This window comes from Diorhabda sublineata, chromosome 11 (genome assembly GCF_026230105.1).
Source record: "Diorhabda sublineata isolate icDioSubl1.1 chromosome 11, icDioSubl1.1, whole genome shotgun sequence".
Taxonomy (NCBI): domain Eukaryota; kingdom Metazoa; phylum Arthropoda; class Insecta; order Coleoptera; family Chrysomelidae; genus Diorhabda; species Diorhabda sublineata.
In genome coordinates this window covers 2783271-2796583 of record NC_079484.1, presented here as the reverse complement: position 1 = coordinate 2796583, position 13313 = coordinate 2783271, and the positions used below count along the sequence as shown (strand labels likewise).

Genomic DNA, 13313 nt, shown 5'->3' with positions numbered 1-13313 from the left:
GAAGTACCAACTTTCAAAAGACTATGTGTGAAATTTCATGACATTTTGATTGGTTAGAAAAAAGTGTATTTTTTTGTTATTTTCAAAACAATTTCGTTTTTCAATTTATCATTGCTGATTCGATGAAAAAAATCTCTAAAACAGATAAGGATCTTTAGAATACAGATTGAACAGCAAATTTTGTAGGTTTAGTAATACTATGTCACAAAATTTGAATTATAAGTGGTAATTTAATTTAAAGATATAACTTTTAAATCATATATAAATCTTCGTTGTAGTGTATATACTCATCAATTAAGGAATCTGAGTTATCAGGCTTTTAAAGATTGCAAAAGCTTTTAGATGTCATTTTATATACATGATTCATTTATCATCAAGGAAAGTCTATTTTATTTTTTACAAACTTTTCTAACGTACGAGGTGGGATCAAAAATTGGGTGACTTATTTCATTAAAAACAAAGTAAAATCGAAAACAAAATTCATATCAATGTTTCTCAATATTTCTTTAATTTCTTGGACCTTTTGATATGTTTATGTTTCTAAATATTTTTGATTTTAGATCTCTTCTGTTTCAAAATTAGTTTTTTTTTGATAATTTTTTAAAAGAAAGATAAAAATTATCACTAATTTGTCTTACCTTATTTACACACTGTTTTCACCTGATATCTCGTGGCATGGCACTTTACATCACTGCGTAAAGTTAGATAATATTCAATTTAACCAAATAATGTCAAACAACAATGCGAAAAATACAAAAGTCACAATAAAAACACAAAATAACCACTTTAACAAACGAAAAATAAATATTTTGTTTGCCACCCACGCAAAATGGCCGACTTGTCATAGTCACCTCTTTTGGTGTGATCTTAGAGTAGAAATGATCATAAATATATGTCTATGAACCGATTACTTCAATCATTAAACGCGATTCGGATTACTTACCAATCATTCAGGAAGTGATCGGGTTAACCCAATCATAGTTTCCGAATACGTGGGTTAGAGTTTAAAGCATTGTTGCCAGATTTACTGTGAATAAAAATTTCTTACTGAAAATTAAACCGGTATTAAATATTGATTAATTACTTCGATTGTCCAGGAAAAATAAATAAAATATTATCGATATTATCCATATAATTTATTCAAATTCTTATACATATTGTATATTGTACCAGGGTATTTACAAAGATTCCAATTATTTTTGGAATCATACTTAACAATACTGCATAGAAATACTTTCATTTATTGTACAGGGTGATTATTAATTACGAAATAATAAAAAAGTAGTAATCTTCATTTACAAATTCCAATATTTTTCGCTACTTCTTGTATTTTTAATCACTTTATATACACTGTCCTTCAAAGTTACATCACTTTTAGTAACTAAATCCATAATAATTTACAAGTAATAACGATTCCTAGAATCGCGGGAGCTGCGATCGAAGCAGACGATTTAGTCATCTTAGTTTGCTCCAAATTAGCACCTACTTTTGGATCTGCTTGAGTCGTTACTTCAGCTTTAGGCTCCGGTTCTGATTTAGGCTCCGGTTCTGATTTAGGCTCTGGTTCTGATTTAGGCTCTGGTTCCGATTTAGGCTCCGGTTCCGATTTAGGCTCCGGTTCAGACTTAGGTTCTGGTTCAGGTAGTGGTGTAGGTACCGGTGTTGATTTATTCATTCCAATTTCTTCTTCTAATTTGGGCTCTGGTGTAGTTGTATGCTCTAATTCAGTTACCGGTTCTATTTTAGTTGCGTATTCCATTGATGGTTCCGGACTAGTCGTAGTTTCTTCTTTGTGTTCTGGTATAGGTACCGGTACCAAATAAGGATCTTTTCCTGAAGCCGGTAATATTTCCGGTTCCTCTAAATGAGTGTCTTCCGTTGTAGTAGTCGTTGTTGCATTGGGTTCTATATTATATTGGTACGCTTGATTGAAAAGGTAACTGTTACGTCCATTATGCGATGATATTAATCGGAAATTGAATTTACTCGAATCCATTCTGTCGTAGATGAATTTGTTGAGTTTATTGACGACGACGGTGATGTTGCCGTTTCCGTCGTAGGTGAATGCGTTCGGCCATTCCAAAAATTTCTCGTCTCTAGCTATTATTTTTTGAGCGGACGTGAAAGGTGTGTAGGAATCCCATTTGGCGATGCTGTTAGTACTTAAGAGGCTGTAATACAGAATTCCTTTGTTGTCCATCAACATTCCTGAAAGATAAATTCGTAATTATAACACAAGTCAACGGATTTCAGCTTCATTTTCATCGATTTTATTTGAATAATGAGAAAAAACAACTTCAATCTAATAAAGTTTGCCACCAAAACGAATACTCTTCATTCTTTTTGCTCTGGATTACTTCCAAGTGAAGTAAATTTGTGTTCTTCCAGTGGAAGGCACCAAATGACTTGGAAGAGATCAAAATAGGCAGATTATATCCCATAATATGGTGATTCCTTGAGAAGAGGTTTGATTTACTTCCAAGTAAGCTTGTATCTTCCAGTTTAAGACACCAAATGCCACGTAAAAGATCATAATGGACAGATATGATGATTCCTCGAGGAGAGATTCGTCCATGGACGATTATTATTGGGTCAAACATAAACCTTTTGCTCTACATATTGCGATAGACGAATAATAAGAGATTGACCTTTATCACTGGAATTTTCTGGGGATTTTTGGTTATTTAGAGGTAGCATGCCACATAAAAGATCATAATGGACAGATATGATGATTCCTCGAGGAGAGATTCGTCCATGGACGATTATTATTGGGTCAAACATAAACCTTTTGCTCTACATATTGCGATAGACGAATAATAAGAGATGGACCTTTATCACTGGAATTTTCTGGGGATTTTTGGTTATTTTGAGGTAGCATGCCACATAAAAGATCATAATGGACAGATATGATGATTCCTCGAGGAGAGATTCGTCCATGGACGATTATTATTGGGTCAAACATAAACCTTTTGCTCTACATATTGCGATAGACGAATAATAAGAGATGGACCTTTATCACTGGAATTTTCTGGGGATTTTTGGTTATTTTGAGGTAGCATGCCACGTAAAAGATCATAATGGACAGATATGATGATTCCTCGAGGAGAGATTCGTCCATGGACGATTATTATTGGGTCAAACATAAACCTTTTGCTCTACATATTGCGATAGACGAATAATAAGAGATGGACCTTTATCACTGGAATTTTCTGGGGATTTTTGGTTATTTTGAGGTAGCATGCCACGTAAAAGATCATAATGGACAGATATGATGATTCCTCGAGGAGAGATTCGTCCATGGACGATTATTATTGGGTCAAACATAAACCTTTTGCTCTACATATTGCGATAGACGAATAATAAGAGATGGACCTTTATCCCTGGAATTTTCTGGGGATTTTTGGTTATTTTGAGGTAGCATGCCACGTAAAAGATCATAATGGACAGATATGATGATTCCTCGAGGAGAGATTCGTCCATGGACGATTATTATTGGGTCAAACATAAACCTTTTGCTCTACATATTGCGATAGACGAATAATAAGAGATGGACCTTTATCACTGGAATTTTCTGGGGATTTTTGGTTATTTTGAGGTAGCATGCCACATAAAAGATCATAATGGACATATATGATGATTCCTCGAGGAGAGATTCGTCCATGGACGATTATTATTGGGTCAAACATAAACCTTTTGCTCTACATATTGCGATAGACGAATAATAAGAGATGGACCTTTATCCCTGGAATTTTCTGGGGATTTTTGGTTATTTTGAGGTAGCATGCCACGTAAAAGATCATAATGGACAGATATGATGATTCCTCGAGGAGAGATTCGTCCATGGACGATTATTATTGGGTCAAACATAAACCTTTTGCTCTACATATTGCGATAGACGAATAATAAGAGATGGACCTTTATCACTGGAATTTTCTGGGGATTTTTGGTTATTTAGAGGTAGCATGCCACATAAAAGATCATAATGGACAGATATGATGATTCCTCGAGGAGAGATTCGTCCATGGACGATTATTATTGGGTCAAACATAAACCTTTTGCTCTACATATTGCGATAGACGAATAATAAGAGATGGACCTTTATCCCTGGAATTTTCTGGGGATTTTTGGTTATTTTGAGGTAGCATGCCACGTAAAAGATCATAATGGACAGATATGATGATTCCTCGAGGAGAGATTCGTCCATGGACGATTATTATTGGGTCAAACATAAACCTTTTGCTCTACATATTGCGATAGACGAATAATAAGAGATGGACCTTTATCACTGGAATTTTCTGGGGATTTTTGGTTATTTTGAGGTAGCATGCCACGTAAAAGATCATAATGGACAGATATGATGATTCCTCGAGGAGAGATTCGTCCATGGACGATTATTATTGGGTCAAACATAAACCTTTTGCTCTACATATTGCGATAGACGAATAATAAGAGATGGACCTTTATCACTGGAATTTTCTGGGGATTTTTGGTTATTTTGAGGTAGCATGCCACATAAAAGATCATAATGGACATATATGATGATTCCTCGAGGAGAGATTCGTCCATGGACGATTATTATTGGGTCAAACATAAACCTTTTGCTCTACATATTGCGATAGACGAATAATAAGAGATGGACCTTTATCACTGGAATTTTCTGGGGATTTTTGGTTATTTTGAGGTAGCATGCCACGTAAAAGATCATAATGGACAGATATGATGATTCCTCGAGGAGAGATTCGTCCATGGACGATTATTATTGGGTCAAACATAAACCTTTTGCTCTACATATTGCGATAGACGAATAATAAGAGATGGACCTTTATCACTGGAATTTTCTGGGGATTTTTGGTTATTTAGAGGTAGCATGCCACATAAAAGATCATAATGGACAGATATGATGATTCCTCGAGGAGAGATTCGTCCATGGACGATTATTATTGGGTCAAACATAAACCTTTTGCTCTACATATTGCGATAGACGAATAATAAGAGATGGACCTTTATCACTGGAATTTTCTGGGGATTTTTGGTTATTTTGAGGTAGCATGCCACGTAAAAGATCATAATGGACAGATATGATGATTCCTCGAGGAGAGATTCGTCCATGGACGATTATTATTGGGTCAAACATAAACCTTTTGCTCTACATATTGCGATAGACGAATAATAAGAGATGGACCTTTATCACTGGAATTTTCTGGGGATTTTTGGTTATTTAGAGGTAGCATGCCACATAAAAGATCATAATGGACAGATATGATGATTCCTCGAGGAGAGATTCGTCCATGGACGATTATTATTGGGTCAAACATAAACCTTTTGCTCTACATATTGCGATAGACGAATAATAAGAGATGGACCTTTATCACTGGAATTTTCTGGGGATTTTTGGTTATTTTGAGGTAGCATGCCACGTAAAAGATCATAATGGACAGATATGATGATTCCTCGAGGAGAGATTCGTCCATGGACGATTATTATTGGGTCAAACATAAACCTTTTGCTCTACATATTGCGATAGACGAATAATAAGAGATGGACCTTTATCACTGGAATTTTCTGGGGATTTTTGGTTATTTTGAGGTAGCATGCCACGTAAAAGATCATAATGGACAGATATGATGATTCCTCGAGGAGAGATTCGTCCATGGACGATTATTATTGGGTCAAACATAAACCTTTTGCTCTACATATTGCGATAGACGAATAATAAGAGATGGACCTTTATCACTGGAATTTTCTGGGGATTTTTGGTTACTTTGAGAGATTCTATTGAGGAAGCGATATGTTTGAATTGAATAAATATCGATTACCTGCTGTTTGAGAGATCTTCTGTCCATAATCCTTGACGTTTCCCTGATACTCGGCATTTTCCTTTCCATTTTGTTCATTTCGAAGCACGCTACTATTGATTGAATAAAGATGATAGCTGGAAATCGGGCTGAAGTAAACCTCCCTATCATCATTAACGATGATTCTGTCTGAACTCGTGTGTATTTTCGGTCCTAATGCTATACTGGCTATGTTTAATGGAGAATTGATGATTACACCTCCTACTCTAAAAGTTGTAGCTTTTGGATCCGCTCGCATCGTCTGGGAATGTCGGATTTTCCAAGAATGGTGGTCTTTCACAGAAAAAACAATTATGCCTGAAAAATAAAAAGAATAAATCACATGGCGTGGATAATAGAAAGTCGGAATTTTGGAGTATTATGTTACAATCTGACAACAACGCCACGATCACAAACACGAAACATGAAAACGAGTAAAAAAGTTTTTTTACTTTTTACTTTTGGCGCGAGAAACTATAGCGAGTTTTTTACTTTTAGTAATCAGTAGTTATTATCAAAAATCCTAATTTATTTTATTTAGGAAGTTTCCATGGAAAATTTGACGTTTCTACCTGTTGCCATCTTTATCAAAATTCTATTTGACATTGACAACTTGCAAAATTATTGATTAATACAACATAAATACCACAAATTCATTTGATAGCTTCTATTTACTTTTGAAAAATAACAAATGAAAAAACAAAGAAAAAAATTGTGGTTAAACCAGATTTCTATTTTGATATTCATATTATGATCTATTATCAATACAATTTTGCAAGTTGTCAATGTCAATTAATATTTTGATCGTACAACAGGTCGAAATGTCAAATGTCTTAAAATCAAATTTTGGTTAATTTGATTAATCTTTTTCTAATAATACCAAAAATTTCTTTCGTTTCGACACATCTACATCTACAAGGCATTCAACGTGAATCTTTGTTTGGATTGTTATGTAAGTTATTTCAATACGTGGTCATTATATTCATTATTCAACAATTATGTATATTAAAATTTTAATTATTAACCTTAAGTGTATTCTTGCCGAATTACTACACAGTTAGGTTGGTTAGTGGAATGTAAATAATTAACTAAAACCTCAACAAACTGTTTTAAACAACTAGGTACCGTATTTTTTTGATATTCCATATTCGATTGACATTTTTCTTGTTCTGCAACGCAAAAAATAATATTTGACAATATTGACATACGTCACCAATCAGCTGATTGCGGAACGTACACAAATTATTTCATTTTTTTCGTTTTGTGCATCAACGTTTTCGTGTATATATATATTTATAGTTTTTTCTTGTTTATAGATCTTCATTTAGTTATACAATACATTCTGGGTGTTTAATAATTATTATTTAGCAATTACAAATATTTTTTATCATTTAACCCGTTTATTTTGTTCAGTTTCCAAACGTGATTTATGAGCTTAAATAGCAAAGGTCATAAATTCTTCGACATTGGATTATACTGGCCATGTTGCCAATTTGAATATAGGTAGACACGATAGGATAGACTGGGGTAAATTGAAAGATTGATAATTTGATAATTGATCGATATTTAATAAACACCTATTACAAGAGATCACGCCACCTCCACTGTCTGAACGTTTTATTTTTGTAATATACAACAAATTTTAACGAATTGTGTATTTTCTTAGTCTAACCTAACAGAGCTGGCAACGTTGCGCTGATTTATATTTCATGACCGCGATTACCAACATTCGAATCATGATCGTGTTAAATATCCAAAAAATGTCATTGCTCTACAATTACATAGTTAAGTCAAGGACAAATAAAAATTCATTTTTGTGACAAGTTTCTGCGAAGATGAAAGCGCTGGTTGTATAACTGCTAAAAAAGAAGATTTTAATGTTTAACTTAATACAGAAATCCATGTAAACACATCTGCGCTAATTTTTACAATAAATAATAAAGTGGGCAGATCATTACGTATTGTTTAATGTAAATAAGAGAATACGAAGAAAATGACTTCATCATTTGTTTAATTCATTAACAAGTTTAGCGGTAGTCTTATGTAAAATTGTGATTTTACGTATCTGTATTTGAATAAAAATATAAATTTGATATAATTGTGACGCTTATGTCTAGTACACAACGAAAGGTTGTTGCCAAATTGGCTATTCTCCCTCGTGATACCAGACATTGTCGATTCGAAGAAATATTGAGGTTACGAATTTTTTTCGATATTAGAGCTGTATGTATAGTCGAAGGATGTATAAAAACGTTGTTTGAGAATAATTTTAAACCTGAACGACGATCAAGGTTAATTATAAATGATGCGCAACTATTATTTTTATATATATATATATATATTTGAATAGTTTCACAACAACCGTGAAGTTGTTGGTTTGTAAACAATGTTTTGAAGTTTTTTTTGCAGAGGTTCCCAAACTTTTTTGTATCACAGATGTTTTAGGTATGATGCTATTCATAATCAGCTGATTTTGTGAGAAATCTAACCTTAATATTGATCGTAAATTTTGTTTCTGGTAGTTATTTAAAAAAATAGTTAACTTGGATTAGTGGCAGCGATAGTATTGTGAAAAGAAAATTGTATAATGTAAAAAAAACATACAATAGTTGTTTCTGATAATAATATGCAAAGTTTCCATACAAACTACATGTAATCGGCATGGAATTTGTTAAAAATACATAAGAATTTGAAAACATCGTAAAAATGTTTGTGAAAATAATCATGCAATTAATCAATTCAACCTACAGTAGGTTATAAAAAAAAAAAAACGAAACGAAGTTTGTACAACTTGTAAAGGACGCAATATTTCTTGATCAAAAGCATGCGCAGATGAAGTTCATACGATTGTTTCACGCAAGATCTTGACATTATCGGTTTTGTGCTGTTTTTATTGCGTACAAGTTGCAATCTGGTATCATTGTTAAACTCATTCATTGCTTTCTTTTGAGATCAATTCGTCCTAGTACTTCGTCGTTGGCGATTCTGTCAGTCCAGGGTATCTTCAGGATGCGTCAATAGAGTCACATCTCAAATTCCTCAAGTTTTTTCATCATTTGAACTTTCAAGGTCGAAGTTTCCATTCCGTACTGACCACACATAACCTTCCATGAATCCTATTCTGACGTGGAGGTTCAGATTTCTGTTTAATAATTGTCAACAGTTTTCTTTTGAGACCAATTCGTCTTAGTACTTCGTCGTTGGCGATTCTGTCACTCCAGGGTATCTTCAGGATGCGTCAATAGAGTCACATCTCAAACGCCTCAAGTTTTTTCATCATTTGAACTTTCAAGGTTCAAGTTTCCACTTCGTACTGACCACACATAACCTTCCATGAATCCTATTCTGACGTGGAGGTTCAGGTTTCTGTTTAATAATTGTCATCAGTTTTCTTTTGAGACCAATTCGTCTTAGTACTTCGTCGTTGGCGATTCTGTCACTCCAGGGTATCTTCAGGATGCGTCAATAGAGTCACATCTCAAACGCCTCAAGTTTTTTCATCATTTGAACTTTCAAGGTCCAAGTTTCCACTTCGTACTGACCACACATAACCTTCCATGAATCCTATTCTGACGTGGAGGTTCAGATTTCTGTTTAATAATTGTCAACAGTTTTCTTTTGAGACCAATTCGTCTTAGTACTTCGTCGTTGGCGATTCTGTCACTCCAGGGTATCTTCAGGATGCGTCAATAGAGTCACATCTCAAACGCCTCAAGTTTTTTCATCATTTGAACTTTCAAGGTCCAAGTTTCCACTTCGTACTGACCACACATAACCTTCCATGAATCCTATTCTGACGTGGAGGTTCAGATTTCTGTTTAATAATTGTCAACAGTTTTCTTTTGAGACCAATTCGTCTTAGTACTTCGTCGTTGGCGATTCTGTCACTCCAGGGTATCTTCAGGATGCGTCAATAGAGTCACATCTCAAATGCCTCAAGTTTTTTCATCATTTGAACTTTCAAGGTCCAAGTTTCCACTTCGTACTGACCACACATAACCTTCCATGAATCCTATTCTGACGTGGAGGTTCAGATTTCTGTTTAATAATTGTCATCAGTTTTCTTTTGAGACCAATTCGTCTTAGTACTTCGTCGTTGGCGATTCTGTTAGTCCAGGGCATCTTCAGGATGCGCCTAAAGAGTCACATCTCAAATGCCTCAAGTTTTTTCATCATTTGAACTTTCAAGGTCCAAGTTTCCACTCCGTACTGACCACACATAACCTTCCATGAATCCTATTCTGACGTGGAGGTTCAGATTTCTGTTTAATAATTGTCATCAGTTTTCTTTTGAGACCAATTCGTCTTAGTACTTCGTCGTTGGCGATTCTGTCAGTCCAGGGTATCTTAATAATGCGTCTATAGAGTCACATCTCAAATGCCTCTAGTTTTTTCATCATTTGAACTTTCAAGGTCCAAGTTTCCACTTCGTACTGACCACACATAACCTTCCATGAATCCTATTCTGACGTGGAGGTTCAGATTTCTGTTTAATAATTGTCATCAGTTTTCTTTTGAGACCAATTCGTCTTAGTACTTCGTCGTTGGCGATTCTGTCAGTCCAGGGCATCTTCAGGATGCGCCTATAGAGTCACATCTCGAAAGTTTTTTGGTTATTTGAGATTTCAAGATTCAAGTTTCCACTTGGAGGTTAGATTTCTGTTTGCAAACATTCAGGAGTATTTGACAAATGCCTTTCGAAGAATTTCAATTCTGATCGTGATTTTTTCGTCTGGATCTTCCCAAGTTCGTTTTTTGTTATCTTCTATCAACTGGATTTCTCCTTTGGTGTTCCTGGTGATTATTGGTATCTTTTTTTAATTGTATTTCCAGTTAATTCCTTCAGTTTTTTTTGTAGATTAAAATAATCATTTTTATTGCTCAATTCTTACATTTCATCCATCTCTGGCCTCTCTTATGCTGTGTTCTACTTGTTAAACTAAGTGCAAAATATTAGATAAAATTTGAGGTTAGGAATTTGTTTACTTTTATTGTTTATAGAGATTTGCATGCAATTTCTGGTACGTTGTATTGGATTATGTCAAACGGCCTTAATAATCAATTAATTTTACACAAAAAGCGTTTTTATTGTTGTTTTAAACGCTTAGAATTTAACGAGGGTTGGATTTTACTCTAGACAGGGTCGGAACAACTCAAATCGAAATAGATAAATTGCGAAAATTCTTTTGTGGGGCATTTGAATTGAGATCGAACCTATATTTCCAATAAACGTGAGATATTTCTTGGATTTGTAAATTTTTTGATTTCCATGGTAGGGAAGCATATCTTGATAACTTACAAGGAGTCTCAAAACTGTTCCAAGTTCTTAAAGTAATTTTTGAGAAGAAAAATGAAGTAAGAGGGTTGTTTGCAGAAACTTGATAAAGACGACAAAATTTCTGAGACGTCAGCATTCTAAAAACATCGGAGAATACCAAATTTTTTCACAACGAACTGCCACTTGCTAAATACATTATCAAATCGGTTTTCAAATACCTATTCGAAGGGTTTTTAGCTAAAATAAATTGTTTTATAATTTAAACACGCTCGGTATTTGAGCTAAACGGCAGTTTATAAAAATTCATAAAGACGAATACCAAAAACGGCTTTTTGCAGTGCCGGATTAAGCTAGGGGGTTGGGGGGGCTATAGCCCCGGGCCCCAGGTCCAAGAGGGCCCTATCATTTGGAAATCATTCTGTATTTTTTAATGTGTTGATGCCACAAATCTAAAGTATTGATACTATTTTGTGGGCCCCGTCATTATTTTAGCCCCTGGCCTTATAAATCTTAATCCGGCCCTGGCTTTTTGAATAAAAAAATATGATCTACAAAAATGGAAAAACGAGTAGTAAACAGGACAGGAAAGTATTTTACAAATAGCTGTACAAAAACGTGTTTTGTAAATTATCGATATTAAATTTGAAGTTACGGACCTGGATGCAGAAATGTCAATGTCAATGCTTCGAAAGAGCCGCAAAATGACAACGACGACGATGAAGATGATTAAATGTAAATGCAGCATCGTCAAAAATATAAATTATATACGAGGGTTGCCTCTAGAGATCAGATTGAATTCGACGTCGACCTCGAAATTTATTTTTGATCTGCGGAAATAAGAAGAAATCAAATCGATGTTTTGACTGTTGTCGTGTTGGAAAACGATTCGTCGTCTGCGATTGGTTTCCCCGATTGTTTCGAACACTTCTGGCAAACAAAATGCTGATGTACCATCCAGAATTGACCGTTCAACGTTGCTCTAATGGAAGGCAAAACATTTTATTGGATTCGGCTCGTCTCGAAAGACAAATAAATCGATTGTTGTTACGCCTTTCATGATCTTAAAGCATCTCGATTGAATTTTTCCAGCATTCGTTTGCACCAATCCGCACTCGAGCTTATTTTTGAGCTATTGTCAAATCATGCGGTATCCAACGCGAACAAAAATCTTTTTGACAATCAAATAAGCCTCAATCTCACGATATGTCACACGCTGACGTATTAGTCAGACTTTATCTCCGGTGAAAATGAATTTTGTTTCGTTTTTGCGAAAATGTTGGGTACTCACCTGGATCTTTAGCACTGTTATCCGTAATATAAGCATATCCAGAGTCTGTGTCGTCTACCACGATATCGTATAAAAAATTCGAATCCAAACTAGCGATATTTTCGGGAAATGTATACGCAGCGGTGGTCATATTTTTCTTAATATCGAAAATAATCAATTTGGGAGGGCATCTCGCCGAGGGATTCGTCAAAGTTTCCGTTCTACCGCTATCTATTATCCAAAGTTGTCCCTTCGGATCGATTTCTATGTTTTGGACGTTTTGTAAAGCGTTGCAGTCCCCTTCGGCGTTCATTTCGAAGGAAGGGTACGGTTGTAGAGCGGGAGCGGTGTCGTTGGTAACTCCGGCGGGAATCCTGACGAGCGTAGCGGGAACTCCGTCTTTCATCCTGGGTACGGTTAAGTAATAGAAATCATCGAAGTAGTTAACGCCCGCTATTATATTGTTTTCTGGTATGTAAGTACCCCTTGATACGGCGTTTTTGTACATTTCCTCACTGGGCCATGTGAAATTAAAATATTTCCATTCTCGAATTACTCGGAATCTTTCTGTTTTCGCAGTTACTACCAACAGAATTAGTAAAATGACGAGTTGCCGGCGCATTTTAGCGAAACCGTTCGATTCGAACATCGCGTCGAAAATACTGAACTGAATGAATATTGTTTATTATTGTTGACTTGTTTTATAGTGGTAGTGGAACTATTAATGGTGCTAAATGATGATATTTTGTACGGCCAGGTAAAATCTGACGCGACGCTTCGACTTACCGTGTGTTTTAAAAGAAAGGAGATTAGGTGTAGCTAATTTGACAATTTTTTTTTATTTTTGTGTCAAACAAAATTTCGTATATCAATGAAAATACATCATTCTTCAATTTATTACTTCTTAGCCTTTTTTATATGGTTTTGGTGATAA

General features: G+C 34.9%; 1 protein-coding gene across 1 annotated transcript; it reads right to left on the bottom strand.

Annotated features, from left to right (window-relative positions):
• Positions 1-1121: 1121 nt before the first annotated feature.
• On the bottom strand, positions 1122-13105 carry LOC130450509 (protein yellow-like). The gene is made up of 3 exons (XM_056788949.1): positions 12401-13105; positions 5817-6152; positions 1122-2208 (listed from the first exon to the last, which is right to left on the bottom strand). Exons 1-3 carry the CDS (start codon positions 13026-13028, stop codon positions 1382-1384), a joined length of 1791 nt encoding a protein of 596 aa, XP_056644927.1. The 5' UTR covers positions 13029-13105; the 3' UTR covers positions 1122-1381.
• Between the last annotated feature and the right edge of the window lie 208 nt (positions 13106-13313).